The sequence below is a fragment of the Uloborus diversus genome, chromosome 6 (assembly GCF_026930045.1).
Source record: "Uloborus diversus isolate 005 chromosome 6, Udiv.v.3.1, whole genome shotgun sequence".
Taxonomy (NCBI): Eukaryota; Metazoa; Arthropoda; class Arachnida; order Araneae; family Uloboridae; genus Uloborus; species Uloborus diversus.
This window is the reverse complement of record NC_072736.1, coordinates 122,652,279-122,671,514: the sequence shown is the minus strand read 5'-3', so window position 1 is coordinate 122,671,514 and position 19,236 is coordinate 122,652,279. Positions and strand designations below refer to the sequence as shown.

At 32.7% G+C, this 19,236-nt stretch overlaps 2 protein-coding genes across 2 annotated transcripts in view; one reads left to right on the top strand and one right to left on the bottom strand.

Moving 5' to 3' along the window:
• Window positions 1-11,813, bottom strand: LOC129224956 (beta-1-syntrophin-like; the record flags this gene model as incomplete). Its single annotated transcript, XM_054859504.1, has 6 exons — window positions 1-299; window positions 2,164-2,342; window positions 3,433-3,644; window positions 5,832-5,974; window positions 7,153-7,550; window positions 11,357-11,813. Coding segments are annotated over 6 exons (1,482 nt in total), but the record flags the coding sequence as incomplete, so codon positions are not given.
• A 263-nt stretch (window positions 11,814-12,076) lies between these two features.
• LOC129225133 (RNA-binding protein 39-like) overlaps window positions 12,077-19,236 on the top strand; it is a 38,209-nt gene continuing 31,049 nt past the window's right edge. The window contains exons 1-3 of the mRNA XM_054859694.1: window positions 12,077-12,250; window positions 15,630-15,693; window positions 16,031-16,071. Of these exons, the coding sequence (XP_054715669.1) occupies window positions 15,637-15,693; window positions 16,031-16,071 (98 nt within the window). The 5' untranslated portion in view covers window positions 12,077-12,250; window positions 15,630-15,636. The remainder of the gene's footprint in view (window positions 12,251-15,629; window positions 15,694-16,030; window positions 16,072-19,236) is intronic.

Below are 19,236 nucleotides of genomic sequence, written 5' to 3'. Positions count from 1 at the left end.
ACTGTTTTGTTCCTGCATTCAAAGAGTATGCAAGCGAATAACAACTTGTGCAATGCAACTCTTTTGATCATTAACAGCAAAATATTGTTTTGGACAACAAATGTTGGGAAGCCTTTGTTTTTAGGAAGCAAGTTTTAACATTCATCTTCGAATCAAGGTCCGAAAATGTCGTCAAGAACGTCATCGCCTTCCCATTGCTGTAATTGTCATGCAACCAGACCAAGCCTAATGACTTTAGCAGATAAAAAAGTATGTAAAGTAAAAATGAAAGGCTTTGGTGACTGCAATAAATCTAGCTCCTAAACAAAAGAAAAATATTATTGAGTTAAAAAAATATTTTTAATATACAGTTAAGCTTTAATTTAGTAACAACATATGTCACCACTAAATTACACAAAAGTTCTACATAAAACTATAACAATAAATTCATTGGGGCCTCCATGGATCTGTGGTAGAAGCTTTGCTCAGTAAGTTGGAAATCCTAGGTTTGATTGGTGCTCTGGGTGTTATTTTTTCTTTTTGTGTGTATTTATTTTTATTTATTTATTTATTTTTGTCTTGTATGCAAAATAAAAAGAAAGAAGTCCAACCCCTCAAGGCAATGGCACCCAATCTTTCCTAATGTATACTAAGGACACACAAACAACAGCATCAATAAATTCAATAAAGTAACTACCTATAAACCCATGAAACATAACTTTTAGGTTTTTGTTTTGTTTTTTTAGTTTGAAATTTATCATCTTGATTCTTCATTTAAAATTATTTTGTTGTTGCTATTATAATTATTATTGAGTTTCCCTTTCATTCTCACCCATCTTCTTTTTGAGGATGTGTAAAAGAAAATTTTGGCAGTTATGATAATTTTGTTACAATTCAAACTAGTAGAATAAAGCAAAAAAGTTCAAATTAACCAAAGCTGGAATTAAAGAAAATATATTAGGAAAATTGAGCAAGCAGCAAGCACAATAGAGTCTTTTAGCATTAAACTAGAGCATTTAACAAGGAACAAAACACACCAGATAAGCTTTTTTTTCAGTAGCATATTTTCTCAATTCTCTTTTATTAACAACTATATTATACACAGAAAAAACAAACAAATGCTATTTATACAACTTGGTGGCTTATACGCTTTTGCAACAATAAATTCCATTTTGATTCACATAGACAAATGATAAAATATTTGGGATTTTACTTGATTTATAAAATCTTTCAATGTTATCCAGAGCATGAATTGAGCCAGATTTTGGGTTTGTCACTAAACAAATTTTCTTGGGCGTTTCAGTGCTTTTACATTTCATTTTAAAAATTCAATAGTTATTTTGTACTTCAAACTCTCAACCTATTTGTTCCAACTGTGTTACAGTCAAGTCTCGACTTATGCGAGGGATGCATTCCAAAACCCCCTCATGTAAGTCAAAATTTCACGTTGTAGAAAAGGGTGTGTATACGAATTTTTTGTAAACACCTCTCAAACTGTTTTAAACCAGTTCTTAACAATATATTTCCATTTATTACATAAAGAAGTGAATTTTTACTGTAATTTAAATTACTCTGTTTTATTCAACATAAAATATTGTTACAGTGCACAAAACCATGAGAGAGGGAGAGAGAGATAAAATAAAACAGTAACGGTACGTATAGCATGTAGTAATAATAAAATGCAGCACTATAATAGTACTGTACATTAATTATATTTATAACTTAAAATATGAAGATGGTTATGATTTATGCTGTACAATCAAATCATTATCAGTCTTCCCTGACATTGCATGTGCGTCAGGAAACTCGTCAGAAGAGGAAGAACAAGAAAGAGCAATGAATTAATCTTTCACTTTCCGCCGAAAATTTTCGTGTTGTGGGAGAGGGATTTGCATTAGCAATAAAATTCTTCACTCGAGAAAAACTTGCGTTATAGCCATTTTGCGTAAGTCAAATCGCGTTGTAGTGGGAGTTGACTATGTTCCCAAAAATTTATGATTAAACCGCACTCAATATGAATGTGGTTTAGTGCAAATATTGCAAAATGTTTATAAAAATACATTGATAGAACTATCATGAAGCAAGTAAACCATGTTTAAAGCAACCATCATGGTGAAATACGTTTTAAATTGTAAAATAAGTGGAATTAAAGGAAGTCTTATTATTAATGATATATAAATTTACCTTTTCTCCATCTTCTCCTCCAAAGTCTAACCAAACCAATCGCATACCATCATCAGCAGACATGCGAAGTTTCTCAAAAGGATATTGCCAAAAAACAGTATGATGCCTCGCATCTTGCAAGATGAAACCATTTTCAAAATGTATTGTGGCGACACATTCTTGACTTTGATAAAGGCAAGCTGAAAGGTATTTGAGAAAGAATTTTATAAAAATAATTTATCTAAGTTTAATTAAAACAGCTGCTTGTGAGACAGTAAAGAAAGCAGGGTTGCCCATCCCCCAATTACCCCCCCCCCCCCCAAGAACAAGAGCCCCTCCAACAACATAAATACCCCCGAAGACAGCTCCCTCTAAAAACTGCTACTAATGCCACTGTCTGTGCCATGTACCCTCTACCCCTGAAAAAAGTAACGTATACTTGAACATTTTTCCATTCATTTGAACCAAATATATATTTTTACTAGGGTAGTACGGAAAAAAAAATCTTAATATGGTTAAGGATGGAAGAGTGACAATTGGTGAAGATTTAAAAAACAAACAAAAAAAGATTGATATTGCATAACATCTTCCAATCATACAACGATCCTGAAAAATCGAAAAAAGGGTCACATAAAAAGAGTAACAATTGAAAAGAACACTATATTCTCAAAATCAATATTGTCATACTGTACTGCATTTGCAGCAGTATTTCAAGCCTTTCGTACCAAATAACTTGGTCATTTGATATACAGCAAATGAAAACTTGCGTGACGGCTCAGAGTCAGACAGCCAGTAGCAATAATGCCACTGACTTCAAAACACTACCATATCAGGAGTTGCATCCCATTAATGCTCAGCTCATAAAAATAGTCACGTGACAGCTGTAGCAATCTCAAGTGAGAGCTATTTTTATCTTGGGCCTAGTGGCAGCCATACATTGTTTAAAAGGAGCAAATTTAATTTCATTTAAAGGTATTTGAATCAATTTTAGCTCACTACATATGCATTTAAGCATATTACTTACAGATAGATTTATGTAGGTAGTTATATAACAATATGAACTATACAATGCATTATAAGTGCTTTTCAAAGCTTGAAATTTAACAGCAATAAGCTTTAAAAAAAAAAACAATTTAAGCATCATAAGAAACTGAATAGTACAAAATACATAAATTTCTTTATTTCCATTTTCATGAGTGTTTTTTTTTAAAACAATTTTAAAGATTCTATTGTAGACACAGAACAATCAACAACTAAGTAAAGCCATTTGAAATAAAATGGTTAACTTACAAAAATGAGCTTCTTTCATAATAAGTGCAGCATTATGTGCTCCTTGTACTAGATGCCTTGCCCAGAAAGCTAAATCTCTATGTGTTTCTACACGCATTACTCTCGACTCAACCCCTTGCCTTGTGCCCAGCCGAATCGTAAATGTAGTAACATCTGTGATTCCAGGTATGTTCACTCCACTCGATCGCCTAGGTGTGCTTGAGTGAACTAACCTGAAATATAACAAATTACTTAAGAACTGGTTATGTGTCACATAGCAAAGTAATTACTGAAAACATACTGAGACTAAAACTACTTACGATGCAAACAAATACCAAAGAGCTAGTTATAGCATCCAGAGACTGCAGTCTAAACCTTGTTAGAGATAAATTTTACATAACCTGATGACTTTAAAAAACATGTTATGGCATACCTGCCAACCTCCGAGAAGAAAAATCCGGAAGATTTTTTTTATTTTTATCCACAAGATTTTAACGCAAAATAAAATCAAACAGGACACCTACCCTCTTTACATTTAACAATATATTAGTTATGAATTTCATATCAATTGAAATTACTTTCGCTTAGTAAATATTACTTTTATTGCTTTCTTTAAACGTTTGGAAATAACATTTGTTACTCATCTTAAAAAAAGAATGAAGCAAAAACAGCTCGAATTGAGAGAATGAGAAGATAATTGGCGCTGAAATTGTGCCCCTAGTTACCCGCCGCGTCGCTTGCTTTGATTGGATCCCGATGAAGTCATGCGCTGTATCACTCAGTGACGTCATAATCTTGCCTCGCTTCTTCTCCTGCCATTCTCTTACGGCAACCTTTCCTTGGGTACTTGGCCTAAAACGCGGTGCCGCGTTCCACAAAAGTACCGTTAGCGCCAAAATTGGCGAGATAATTATTTTTCCAACAAAACGTGAAAAATCCGGAAGATTTTGCTCATAACCGGAAAAACGGAAAAGGACATAAAAATCCGTAAAACTTCCGGGAAATCCGGAAGGGTTGGCAGGTATGTTATGGTTACGTATATATTTAGCAGAGTAAACTGTGAAGGATAACTAAGAAGAGACAAAGATACTACAAGAAAAACTTGATTGCAACTAACTAGATGATGTCCAATGTAAAACATTAAAAAGCACTTCTTTTTGCCAAACAATAATAAAGAAATATGTATAAACAATTATACAACTTTAACAGTTAGAGATCATCAGTCTGGTACAGCCATAAGAGCTGCAAGCACTAAACCTCTCATAGATACCGAGATAACCTTGACTATTGGTTTTGAACAGTCAAATTAATCATTTCTGGAAAACAAATGCGGTTTTCAAATAAAATAAAGTACATTACTTAAAATAGCATTCTACCTAGTAAAAAATACCTTTGGACAAAATTACCAAACGGTAATTTTGTCCTGCACATGATGCCTCATATTTCATTAAAAGAATTAAAAAATGTAATGATAAAAATGTTATTGCTTAACAAAAAATACAAGTGATTATGTGAATCGTTAAGTAAAAGATTTTGTCATTACCTTTTTAAATAAGTACTTTTTAACAAAATATATGAAGCATGACGTGCAGGATTACTTTTTTGGAGAATGAACCATAATGGACCATACATAATTTTTTTTTTCAATGGTTTAAAATATTGTTTCTCAACAAATGAGATATGTTTCTTTTACATTGGAACCTTTCCTCTCAAAATCTACCTACAATTTATTTTAAAATTAACACATTAATAGAGCAAAAATATTAACTAATTCATAAGCAAGTTACAGGCCTCTTGTTACTTGCTCATGAATGGATGAATCAGAAATAAAGTGGATGTCCCGCATCTGACGCATGCAAATAAATTAAATTTTAAATAACAAAATTGTTTAATAAAATTATAATTAAGTCAGGAGTATCTGTTATCAAATGCAAAGATAAAAAAATGTATTTACCCGTTTAATACAAATATTAATAGATGTGACAAATGTTAATGAAATTCAATCATTTTTTTACCCTGCACGTGACTGTTAAATAGCCCTTACAGAGAAGATAGAAATAAAGGTCATTGTAAATGATGAAACAATTCTAGTTTGCTTTGGCGATTGCTGTTTATCCTTGAAAGCTTACAACTTTTTCAACATTGAAAAAGGGTTCTTTGTAACCCTATAACATGTAAAGAATAATTTTCAACACTGTTTTTTCAACACTTGTTCACCACAACAATGTTGTGGTTGTATGAGTGTCGGGGAAGGGGGAGTAAAGAACTAAAAGAAAATCTTGCAACAGTTGAATTACAACTCTTCCAACCCTGACCCAAATTACATAGCTGAAACTCACAAGGAACATTTTTAAAGATAGTGAGTGTACAAAAATATGCTTACTTGAGTTGCTTAAAAATGCAGAAATAAATCAAACTACCTGGTATGAACTAGAGGTATACTGTTTACAGGAACAACCCATGCTTCTTTAGTCCAAGGCACAAGATCATATAAAAGGAGATCCCTATCAGTGATTGCTAAGAACACTGGCCGCCACTGAACAACACCAGTATCATCATGAATCTATCAAATATAGATTGACAATTAATAGAAAACCCATAACTTCAAATACTTAGGAAAATGACAACCTTCAAAATAGTTATAAAAATGAGTAATAATGAAAGTGCGTTTATTTTTCCAGGGATAGAAAAAAAAATACCACAGTTGCACTGGTTTCTTTGTAAATAATAATTAGGGCTGCTCAATATAATAATTCAAAAAAAATGTTATTTCATTTTCTTATGATGCTAGAAACAATTCCTGATAATAATACTTCACAAATTATCCAGGAAGCCTCAAGTCATATACAAGAAGGTCAAGTGCTCCAGTATCAAGGTGATTAATAGACTAACCTCCTGAAACATTTGCATTTCCTGCACTTTTGCATAACCAGGGCTTTTATTGTAATTGAAGTCTTTTATTAAGAATTAGACAATACAAAATTGTATTAGAACATGTTTGTTTCTATTTCTGTAGACTTAAATTTAATTACTACACTAATTACTACAATGGAGGAAATTATGTTCTAATTTTCAAGCCTTTTTTGCATGTTCAGAAAAATGTTTCAGAATTTTGTCTTTCTTAAAAAATTGCAACCCGCATGATGAGACAGAAAGTTTTTCCTACTCTTTTCGCAGATATGAGAGGAAGGCAATTCGAATTTCAGATGATGATTGAATCGGCGCTCTATGAGCGGCAAAAAGGTGGAAATCGATTGCATAGAAAAACTTTAGAGGATTTTTCTCCCAATCTCGCAGGATTGATCCTGCTAAATATACAAAATCCCACTAGGTTTGGGATTGAAAACCCTACCCAAATTGCTGTGTTGTATGAAATATTAGTCCAGAATAATCGTGGATTGAGCAGGTTTTGATACTAAAAACCTCATACAGAAATAGTTGTTGCTTTTTTCTTTTCAATGATTTTGAAAATAGAAACAAAAAGTGCACAAAAAACCAAGTTTTCTTACATTTTTTTTCCTTTTGACTTGATTGCATTGGCTTCTGAGCAATTAATTGGTGAGTTTTCTTTTGCAAGAAGTGTGAAATATTGTTACACAAAAGAAATAGATTTCACTTAAAATTTTTCCATCTTACTAGATAGAATCACGACACAAACTTGAAATTATGCGACATTATAACTTCCAATTGCAAAACATTGTTTAAACATGTGCCAGAAATGAAAAGAAAAAAAAATCTAACCTTCTCAGAAAGCCAACCCATATGTCTTAATTCAGCTCTCTCCAGGACATCTTTCAATAGGTGTCCAGCCTCGACCACAGCTTTTGACATCAAGGCATCTACAGCAGAGTGAATAGCATTAAACCATGCAGAGCACTGGGAAGCATCCGGACACCGAAGGACACAAGAATGCCGTCTATCTGGAGAATGAATTTCTAATGTGCGATTGTCAGCGTCTGGCATCGTAAGGTTCCTACACAGGTGGCATAACAGCAAAGGAACCTGTCTTACATCGGCTCTACCACTTTTCCTGTGCACTTGGGAAGAAGGCAAAAATCCCCCTTGCTGGAATTCCCATCCAACTTCGGCCAGAACGGCTCCTTTCCGAAAGTAAGGGGTCACTTCTCTTAAATATTTAACTAAATGAAAAAATAAACATGTATGAAAATTTCAAAAACTTTTTTAGTTATTAATAATTTTTGAATGACAATGAAATATATTTATTTTAAACAGTTAAAGTTTTATGCTCTCATACTTAAAACACCTTAAAGGTAATCAATGGCTATAATGCACAAAAAATTATGCAAATATCTCCGGAGAAAAGGAAAAAGTAGGCTGAGCAAAAGAATAAGGAAAAAAAGAACAACTCAATGGGAAACTTTATTCCAGGGGTGCCCCCCCCTCCAAATAATGAGCTGTGATTCCCTCCTCCAATTGAGAAAATATCCCTCAAAACACCCTTCCCCTTAAAATTTCAATGGAGCAGTCTGGGGGTGGAGGAATGATAAAAAGGAAGACAGAAAGAAATTGAGATAGAAGACGAACGATAGAAAGAAATTCAGAGTTAACAGAAAAAAAGTGAGAAAAAAAAAAAAAAGAAAAAGAAGAAGCATCAATAGTTTAATTCCAGGTACTAAATCTTTAATCCTATAAATTCCATCAGTCAGAAGTGCCTCCAAGAGCAAGGGCGCACTCCCTTATATTCCACAAAGATCCTTCCCAAGAGCGAGACCCCCCTAAAAAGAAAAATACCCCTCAACCCCCCTAAAAATTTCACTGCCATAATCTGCGCCATGACCCCCCCCCCCCCGGCCCTTAGGTGGGCACCCCTGTTTATTCAGGGTTTGGTTATCTTAAAAGTTTGGGAAGCTAGAGCTTCTCTCAGAATTTTAGGGGGGGGGGGGACAAAAATGACTTAAAATTCCAGTTTTGCTCTTAATCATAATTTTAAAGAAAACTGGTTAAATAAATTTTGGACCAACTGTGTACTTTCGTAATAACTTTGTAAGGGGTGTGTACATCTGATTCAACTGCATAATAACAGTATGAGCATATATAACGCAAAAAAATTGCTATGTGTACAAAAAGAGCTAAGAAGGAATAAACTTGAATTCTGCTGGAATTTTTTGAAAAATAATACTTGTTCCATTTGTGAGCCTTGTTTCGAAGTACATAGAGTTGTTAGAAAATTTTCCCTAAAGAAAAAGTGGAGGAGCTCAAAACGGGTTGTCACAGAAGTTTAAGAATGAAATTCCCCGACATTTCCAGGTGGTTTTAAGAAAAATTCCAGGTTATCAATGCCCACCCTCTTTTTGCAACATTAATAAAAATATCTCAAATTTTGATAAAACTTACCTCATTTTCAAACTTTACAAACAATGGTTACCAAATTTAATTTACTCAAGCTTAAATAATCAAAAATATGTACTAACAAAAGTGAAACAAATCCCAATAATAAAGAATTATGAAATAATGTAAATGTAGCATATTTTCTTTTCAATCCCGAGGAGCCACTGCTTTGCATCAAGAGGAAAGAACGGCCAAATAAGCCATTATGACATCTGTATCACAAAAAAATAAAAATGTTAATTGCTAATAATCGTCAGATCTAAGGACAGGGTGCTGTATAGCACCCTGTCCTTAGATCTGCTCGCGATGACGATTCAAAACAGACTGATGTCCGCTCCAATTTTCATCTGAAGCCTCTCCCACTTTCCATCAGAGGAGAACGCCATCCAATCAGGACCTGGAACCCACCAGCAGTTTGCCCTAATACCAGAGCCATCCGAGCAGCTCATCAGTTGCATCGAACTTAACCACTGGGGATGTCAGCCTCAGAGCTTGACGAAACGGCTTTATTTTTTTTTTCATTTTGACCAACGCCAATAAGCTGGGAAATGTTAAATTTTTTTTCATGTTAACACCGGCCGTGAAAGCCTTAAGCAGTTATTATCAGTACAGTTTTTATCAAGAACCAGCAGAAAATTTCGCCATAAGCGGGATTTTGCATTAAACGGACTATTGGGGATTCTACTGTATCATTTTGAGCTTCAAGGCAGGGGGACAAAAATCCCCTTTCCTCAGTCACAGACCACTTCATAACACAAGAAAGATATTTTGAAATGGCTAGTATGACTTTTTTTTTATTTTGCACATCTAAAATTTGGCCGTCCTGCTTCAGATTATAATTATATAACTTAACTATCAATTTCAAATTAAAAGATTTTCTGAGCAGGGGCAAAAACTTTAAACTGGCTTTCAATTTTTATATCAAGTTTTAACAAGGACGGATCCAGAAACTGTCCTACGAGGGGGCAGTTGATTTTATCTACTCTAGGGGTGCCTACCTAGGGGGGGGGGGGGTCATGGCACTGACTGCACCATTGAAATTTTTAGCCCCCCCCTTTCCCCTTAATAGGATTGAGGGTAGTCAATCTAAAACTATATTTCTTTGGATTCAAGGAATTTGAAAGAATACTCTCGGTCACTGAACCCATTCCTTTTCCCATACCGCGACCCGAGATATTTACAATCGCATGTTTAAATCTTAAATTTTGCAAAATGCCCGGGGGGAGGGCTCTAAAATCCTAGCTCCAAAGATCGACTGAAATTGATTTTTTGAAAAAAATTTCCTGTTCCGGAAGGAAGACTTAAACCCCATCCCTTAGCCTAATGTCGTCAAAGATGTGGCCTACACTTGTGTTTTAGAACTTCTATTTGGAAAAATTGCCAGTGCAGGGACAAACACCTCTCCCTAGTACCTGTCTTTGAGTTTCAAGGAAAAAACACAAGAAGTAGGATGAATTTACTACCCAAAGGAACTGGCTTGCTCCCCTCCCCCCCCCCCCCCAGATCTGGCGCTGATAGAATCCCAGTTATCAGCCATAAAATTCGGGTGGGGGAAAGGGAGAAAAGCTAAATTGAGGCATTATAGGGAGGGCTATATACTGAAATAAACTTAAAAATCAGTATTTAATGCTATTGATTTACATATAAAATTTTATATGGGAAAGTTCAAGACAAGTGAAAAAAATTCTAGTCATCTTTATCTGTCTTCCTAAATTATCTCTTGCTGCAAAGCATCACCATCTTCGAAGCATCATAATGTCCACAAGTCGGTCTTTTTGCTGCTCCAGCGTATGTAATTGGCTGTGTCCAAAATTTAAATACCAGACACATACACACACTAATGCGTGTTCGCTATTGACCGACTATTTTTTACCGATTTTTGTTGCATTTACAAATTGAACAAAAAGTCTAAATGCCTTTGGTATGGCGAATAACATGGAATAGCACAACCATGAGCTGAAAGAGACCAGGGTGAAGCACACTTCTTCTATGTTTCTCAGTGTACTTAGCCCAAATATGTCAGACCCCTCCATAATCATGTAATGAAGGAATTATGTGCACATTTATTAGTTTCAATAGCTAAAGCTGTATCATTCCCTTGACAAGTTAATGCAAAAGCATGTAGCACAGTAACACCTTGAGGCAGGGAAAATAGGGTGATCAAAAAAATATTGTGGAATGCAACAGAAAGTTTTTTTCTGAAGGACAAAGGAAATATAACATTTCAAATGGAAGTACAGTGAAATCCCTCTAATGCGGACACCAACGGGACAACATTTTTTGTTCGCAGTAAAGGGGTGTCCGCAGGACAGGGATTTAATAATGTTGTTTGCCTTGGAGCCGAGGAATTAAATATTGTCCGCATAAGAGAGGTGTCCGCCTTTGAGGGGTGTCCGTTAAGAGGGATTTTACTCTAAAACACATGTTATCACATCAATTTGGAAATTAAAAAATTTCAAAAGGAAATTAGAATTAATTGTAGGTCCCAATGATCATTAAAGTTTTTATTAGAAAAGCATATTTGTACACTAAATAATAAAGAAGTTATACCCATAAAAATTTAATCTATGACAAGATTTCAACAAGGAAATAGTACCTTCTAAATCCACAACTTTACCGGCACGTTTTAAAGCTCTTACTGCTTCATCATGTGTTGCTTCACGCAGATCTTCTCCATTGACAGATAATATTGCATCACCAACATATAATTGTTCAGTTTGATCCGCCGCCATACCTTTGAATATTTTACTAATAAGTATAGGCATTTTGTTTTCTTTTCCACCTTTAATGCTGATCCCCAAACCATTATTATCCTGTTTGACAACTCTGACAACTCGCTTTTGATTCGCAATACTTTCCGGTATATCTGGAGGTTCTGAATCAGAAAGCCCATTTGAAGGTCCATTATTTAATTCGAAATTTTCATCTAAACTAATGCTTAAATAGTCTTCTTCTAAAGTTACTAACACCTTTTGCCACTGCTGCTTAACGTACACCTCCAACACTCCAGTTCGAGAACTGGAATGAAAATTTGGGGCGGACATTTTGATGTTTATGACGTCAAGTTGTCAAACTTACTGCCGTTCTTTAAAGTAGTAATCTAGTATTCATTTAGAAAAACAACTTTAATAAGTTCTGATCTGTAAAATGAAACAGGGGGATTAAAACTCTGAAATAAAAGTGTTTAAATCCTTGGAAAAAATAAGAAAAAGCACTTATGAACCTAAGTTTTGCAAATGCGAATGAAAATAAAGAAAAAGGGGAATATGTCTGCCTTTCATTATTCACATATTGTCGGTGGCAACAATACTATCAATTCACTAAAAATGTTTGTTACACAACAAAAAAATGTCATTTTTGTAACACCAAAAGGAAAAAAAAAGAATTTATTTAACTTAGTTATGCAGATATCTACATTCTTTTAAATTTTTGAACACTTTTGATAGTGACCATTTATCTCGGAAGAAAAACGTGTTGCTTGATTATTAAGGTAAGCAACCGGCGTGAGTAATTATCTATTACTTTTTAGCTAGGAGCTTTTTAATATCAGTCCAAGTTAAATCTGTTTTTAGTTTGTATTGCGAACTTTTTGGTATCATTTTTGCTCTCAGCAAAACCTTTTCTACTAAAAGATTCTGTAATCAAATCTCGCATATATTACAAATTTCTTATCTGTATTATGTTGTAAGAATACAAACTCATGGATAGGTATACGTACTTACCTTATTAACAAGTTAATGCGATATTTTACGCAATTTTTGTTCTGAATTTTTTGAGTTTGAATGGTTTTTAAAGATCAAAATGGAAGTAAACATGACTGAGATGTATATCTGCAAACCCTGCGCATCGCAGATCTTATACGCAAAGAAACTTCTTGTATTACGGATATTTATTCAAATAACATCCACGGATATAATTAAGGTAAAAAATCAAATTAAGTACTTATAAAACATTAATGTGTATTTATATTTCAGAGAGCACTACACCCATTGTTTATTTTCGAAGCATTTGATCAATCATATCAACACCAGATTTCGTTTCATTATAAAACATAATAATTGTGACTTTCGGTTGGCCACAGAGTTGCCTTTGTTATGATGTGTAGTGGAAAGCAGTATTACATGTTTTTTTTTTTTTTGTTAACTTACGGACATATTGTTACATCGCCATTGAAACTGAATTAGGAACTTTATGTCTCTCATGGTGTAGAAAATAATATTTCAGTTGGAATACATGACTTGTTTTTTTCTAGTACACCTACAAATATCAGACACTATGACGGTAAAGGTTGAGTAGTGAGAATGATGTACAAAATTACAGATCATGTTTTTCAATGCAACAGGCCTTATTGATGAACTTCGGGGGCCCCATATGGTCTGCAGGCCGTAAGTTGAGCACCAAAGATATAAATAAATAGAATAATACTATGAATTCACAATGAAATACCAAAGCGTACAACCAAATACATTCAATATTACAAAAAATTGAAGAAAAACTTTGTTTCTTACAGACCATTCTACGTGAAACGTAAGCATTTAACGTTAGGAAAATAGCAAGTAATTTTGTTTTTCGGTAAAAACAGGATACAGACATTTCCCAACATGGTGGTGTAAGAAAAAGTTTTTTTTTAATAGAAGGATTGTTATAAAAAAATGTTTTTTCCTGCTCGACGCTTTCGAAATGGCTACCACCGTATCCATTTATTGAGAGTAAGGGAAAAGTTTGGTTATTGACGCTAGGGTTTTAAGCAATCTGATACGTAGCTAAAGATTTTCAAACAATATTTCCCCTATAGAAAGCTCTACTTACAAGGAAATGAAAATACGGGATTTTACTTTTAATTATTTCATTAATCATCAAGTAATTAGGTTCAAATATGAATATTAAGCATTCATTAAATAGGGGGACCCGGGGTAAAATGGGTATAGTTGACTTCTTCTTGTTTTTATTCTACAAGACAAAATTTTTAAAAAAGAAAAAATTGTGATGAAAATGTTTACATATCTGGCAATATTTTGACGTGAGAAAAAAATCTTGCAACTCATTTATACCAGGCTTAAAAGACATTTTATTTTTCAGAACACAAAACATGTATTTATAATGAGTAATAAACTTCTTTCTGGCAAAATTTACAGAAAGAGCTCTGGAATTTTTTTATTTGGATTTGATAGAAGAAGAATTTATCTAACAGAAAACTCAAAAAATAAGTAAATTTTAATAATAACAAAAAATTTATAGCACTTTTAGTTGCACGGGGTAAAATGGGTATAGCCAATATTTTCGAGTTTGAGACATTAAATGCATGAAGATTAACAAACTTAAATTATCTTTGCAAGACAGCTGTTAGATATTGTTCATGTTTTAAACTAAAAGTATGTTTTGTAAAAGTTTTATAAATAAGTACCCTGTATTTATTTGTTTATTTATTATTTTAACTACTATAACTTATGCCAATTAGTACTTAAAGGTATTATATTTTTTGGTTATTATCGATAGTTTATGATTACTGTAGGTTGGTAATTTACTGTAGCTTTACTATTATATATGGTTACATTATAAGACATATTAAGTATTGATAGCTAATATGTTGTCTTTTAATTTCCTTTTAAAACCAACCATGCCCAGAACATAATCTGCGTACAACCTCACATACAATCACAACAGAATCCTTATGCCTCATTGCAAAGTTGTACTGAAAAAAATAAATTCTCCTGCTATACCTCTAGCATAAATGTGTACCTCTTTGTCCACAACCATTTTTTTAGCACTGAAAAGGCTAGGAAAAATTTACAAAAGAAATGCAAGAGAGGGAAAACACAGGTGGGAGAAGTTTTTACTACAGAGCAGGTGGATGCAAGATTGTGCACAAAACAGGCAAGAAACACAAAAAAGCAAAAAAGAATTTAAAAAAAAATTAAATGTACAATAAATAAAAAAGAATATCAACAATAATTGATAAAACAACCAATGAAGTAGACGTGAAAAAAGAGGTTCTCCCAGTTGTTAAACCCAGCCATTGGCAAATGGATCATTGTTGAATTTGTGAAAGAAGTTGATTCACTACAAGTAATTCATAGGTTTAATCACTGAAATCTTAGCTAAAGGTGAATAATATACTGAGAAGTTTGCTACGAAATCATCTGCCAGATTATCCTCTATGCTCCGCAAGAAAGATGACAATTATATGCAGGCATCACAAGGTGTAAAAATACTACCTCAACCAAATCACAAGTCTTTGCTAATACACCTTTTGTACATAAATTTAGTTCAATAAGCATTTTTTGTGGTTGTTTTGGATTAAAGTTTTATTCTCCAATGCAGTTAAACTCAATTTTCTTTTATTTTCTCCATTAGTATCAGTGTAGTTCAACTTTAAACAATATATACCCATTTTACCCCGAAGTATGGAGCAAAATGGATCTACAGCGGGGTAAAATGGGTATACCCCTTTACACTAAATTTTAAAGCAAAAAGTAAACACAAACTATGTTCAAATTAGACCTAAGATACATAACGTATAGAATAGTGAACAAAAACATGATTATATTTCATGGTATTTCTGCTATGGGTCATTGAAATTAAAGAAGCTGTTTTTTATACCCATTTTACCCCGGGTGACCCTATTCATTACTTTCCAAAAATAAAATCAATATTCTAACAAATAGTGTTTAAACCAAATAACACTAGTTTAGTTTTCTAAGGTTTAGTTTTTTTCAAAAAAAAAACTGAGTTTTTTTACAACTCTGATTTTTATTGTTTATTTTTGAAACATGTATAAAAATCAATTGGTTTGTTTCTACAAAATTTATAGAATTGTGTATTTCAGTTATTCAAGCGTGTTAATGTAAATATTCCTTTTCTTTCTGTAGCTTTTTAATGGATGATGACCAAGTAGATATCGAGGCATTGCTTGATGCTCCATTTGCAAAACAGGTAATTCAAATCATTCAGAAACTTTAACAAAATCTCTTTCTAAGAAATCTACACATTTTTAAACCTTTTCAACCCCTGACGTAAAAAGCAAAGCGGTTACTTTTGTGAATAAATTTTGTAATATTCTGGACTAATATTTTTCATGAGCAATCTCTTGAAAATTACTCTTCAAAATATTAGCAAAAAAAATTTCAGCTTAAAGAAGATAACAATAATTCTGTTGATGAATCTGTTCCCTTTAATTTTGTATCTTCATGATTGCATTTTAAAATTTCAAAGTACTTTTCATGATTCATTTAATAAAAAATAAAGGTTCTAATATTCATTTTGTATTTAGGATGACGGCAGGAGATCACCATTATCTGATAGTGAGAAAAGGTAAATACTTATCATGGCAATGAAATAGTTATTCAAATGAAATTATTCATACAAATTTTATATATTGTTTAAAATATGTGTTATAACGTTTAAAAAGTAATAAATTGTGCCTTTCTTGGGATTGTAGACAACATTAATTAATCTCATTATTTCTTAAATTCCATTTATCAATTTACTGAAATTTATGGTTTTGGGAATTCTACAAAATCTGGTGTTCATTGTTGCTAGGCAACATTTGTGGGCGATAAAAATGTCCTTGTTGACTGCTTTCATATTCTGAAATTTTTACCTGCAGTGTTACATACCTTAAACATGTAAGAAAAAAGTGAAGTGGAATTCTTTTGAGTTTGCAACAAACAATGTTTGAAATTGTTCCCACGAGAAGTGGTCTTTTTGGTGTTGCAGGCTATGGCAATGTATAAGTATCTGTGTAAGTACTTTTTCAATTAATTTAAACTTGATTTATTAATTTAATTATTTAAGTTATGTTAGAAAAGATTTTTATATGCTTTATTGAATAATGATTTTTTATGAATTTAAATTTCTTATTATTTTCCCCCAAATTTATTGTTTTTTTTAAATCTATCGATCTTAAAATTAGTAATGGTCTCGGGGGTGAAAGTTTTTTATTTAATTTATTTTGTGATCATATTTAAGAGAAAACTCCTACTCATAACCTAATGTTAAAAAATAAATTATTCTCAAATTAAGTGAAATAATTTCTTATTTTGTTTCTTAAAAAATCATAATTCTTCATTGTATTTGTTAATATTCTCCGTTTTTGAACATTTTATGTAGAAAATAAGTTTTTTTTTTGATAGTAAGAACTGCTGTACTCTGAACTGCTGTACTTTTTTTTTTTTTTTACTTTGTGTAAATACTAAATTTGGGACACACCTCCTTTCTTTAAAAATTTCTGTCTTGCGAATTTTTACTACTTTCACCCCTGAACAGTCTCATTTCTATTTTACACTGCTTAATGCATTGAACTGCAAAAAATTGCATAATATGTTTTGAGTTCTGTTTCAAATGAAGTTTAAATATAAAAGAGGGGATAATAAGAAAGAGAAACTATTGTAAGAAAAATAATTGTTTTGCCAATTTTATTCTTACTTGTTATATTAAGAAAAATTAGTTATAAATTAGTACAAATCTGTTTACTTCTCCTTTTGTAATGCCTCATGTGAGCATAATAGCCTTTTTAATGAATCCTTGAAATTGCTCTATATTATGCTTGTAAATCTCAGAAAAAAGTCTCAAACATTTTGGACTGAATATAGTGAGATTTATGAAAGATCCGAATTGTGTTCAGACTTGTCATTTAGGGTGGTTAATTCAGGGGCGGATTTACAGTACATTCAAGGGGGTGGCGGTTGAAAACCGTAAAAGCCATTCCTCCCCCCCAAACCTGTCATGTACGAGGCAGGGAGTCAATTGCCCCCCCCCCCCCTTTATCCTGTCTTTTAAATACTAATCCCCTCATGAACTTATCGCCCCTTGAAGTGTCAAATCTCCCTATGGGGGCTATCACCCCCAGGGTTGGAAACCACTGTTCTAAGTCATAGCAATGTATTATCATACCAGTATAGTGTAGTCCGTGGAAGAAAAAGGTTGGAAGACACATATAGAAATATAAAAATTATTCAAGTTCAAAAAGGGGGGGAGGGGCGAGCTTAAGTTCAAATTAAAAAATGGGTAACACTGTCCATCCACGACCAACACTAACTGTCTAAACTTAATTTAAAGCAAATTTGTGGAATGTACTTGATTGAAATTAGTAGCTATTGCTAGTAATTCCTTCAATTCTATATTATTGGTTTTAGCAAATCACGGTCACGGAGGGGGCGGTCGCCCCCCCCCCCTAGTAAATCCGTCACTGGGTTAATTGCTACCCTAACATAAAAAAGCTAATGTTTTTACCTATAAGTGAGCATGGTTTTTGTTGTTTTCAGATAAAATTTTCACTGAGTAGACACCCATTGCTTCCCCCCCCCCCCCCCGAGAAAAATGTAAAATGAGATGCCTGATTGTGTGATAATTGTACATTAAAATTATACCTCAAAATTCAAATTTTGAAATGTTAGCCAATGGCTACCAAATTCTCACAAAATGGTAGCCAAATCTCAAAAAATGATAGCCAAACTTTATTTTAATTTAAATTATTTAATTTATTTTATTCCGTTTATTTATTTAGTATGAGTGTATATGTCATTGGTGTAGCAAAGAACGTTTCTTATAAAATAATAATTAAAAATAAATAAGTAAATAAAAAATATTTAAAAAAATAAATAAAATAAAAAGCGAGCTAAAAATAAAAAATAAAAAGAGGGTTAAGGGAAAATTTTGGAGGGGGGGGGGAATTGAACTTGGGGGGAACGGACACCCCTGCCCAGATATTATTTAACACATCTTTTGTAAACTATAATCTGCATTAATTTATCTTTAAGCAAAACACATCACGATAAAAAAATAAATAAATAAAAAAGATTATTATTATTATTAATTTTTTTCAGCTTTCAAAACTTCTAGAAACATTACAGCTTTCAACCAAAACACGAGTTAGTTCCTTTTTAAAAAAAACAACAAAATACCAAAAACTTGAACAGAATGTAAAACCTAAACCATTTGCGATTCTACAAAAATATTTTTTTGTTTTTACAAATGCATGCAGAATTTTATAAAAATCGAAGCCTGAGTGTCAAAAAATGAATAAATAAAAGAAAGGTAAACAATATAAAAAAAAAAAAAACAAAAAAAAAATGAAATAAAAGATCCAGCAGAAGAAAAAAAGGGTTTCAGCCGTATTGTTTCCACCTTCTCTAGGCGCAAGGGTGCCATTTTTTTTAAAATTATTTATGTGTTTTATAAATACGATTGTACTTCTCTTTATTTATTTTGGAACACACATTTTCCTCTTCTAACTGGTGAAAATGGAAAAAGCTACAACGCGGCGCCATTTTGAAAACGCGGGACGCCATTTTGAGGAGAAATAAAGTAAATAAATGGATATATCCTCTCCTCCAGTAGGTTTTATATTTTAAAAAGAAAAAAAAAAGGAAAAACAAACAATATGATTAAATCAAAAATCTTGCAAAAAAATTTTTTTTTTAAGCGATATCGTTTTTACCTTGTCTCGGTGCATTTTGAATCAAAGGCGCCATTTTT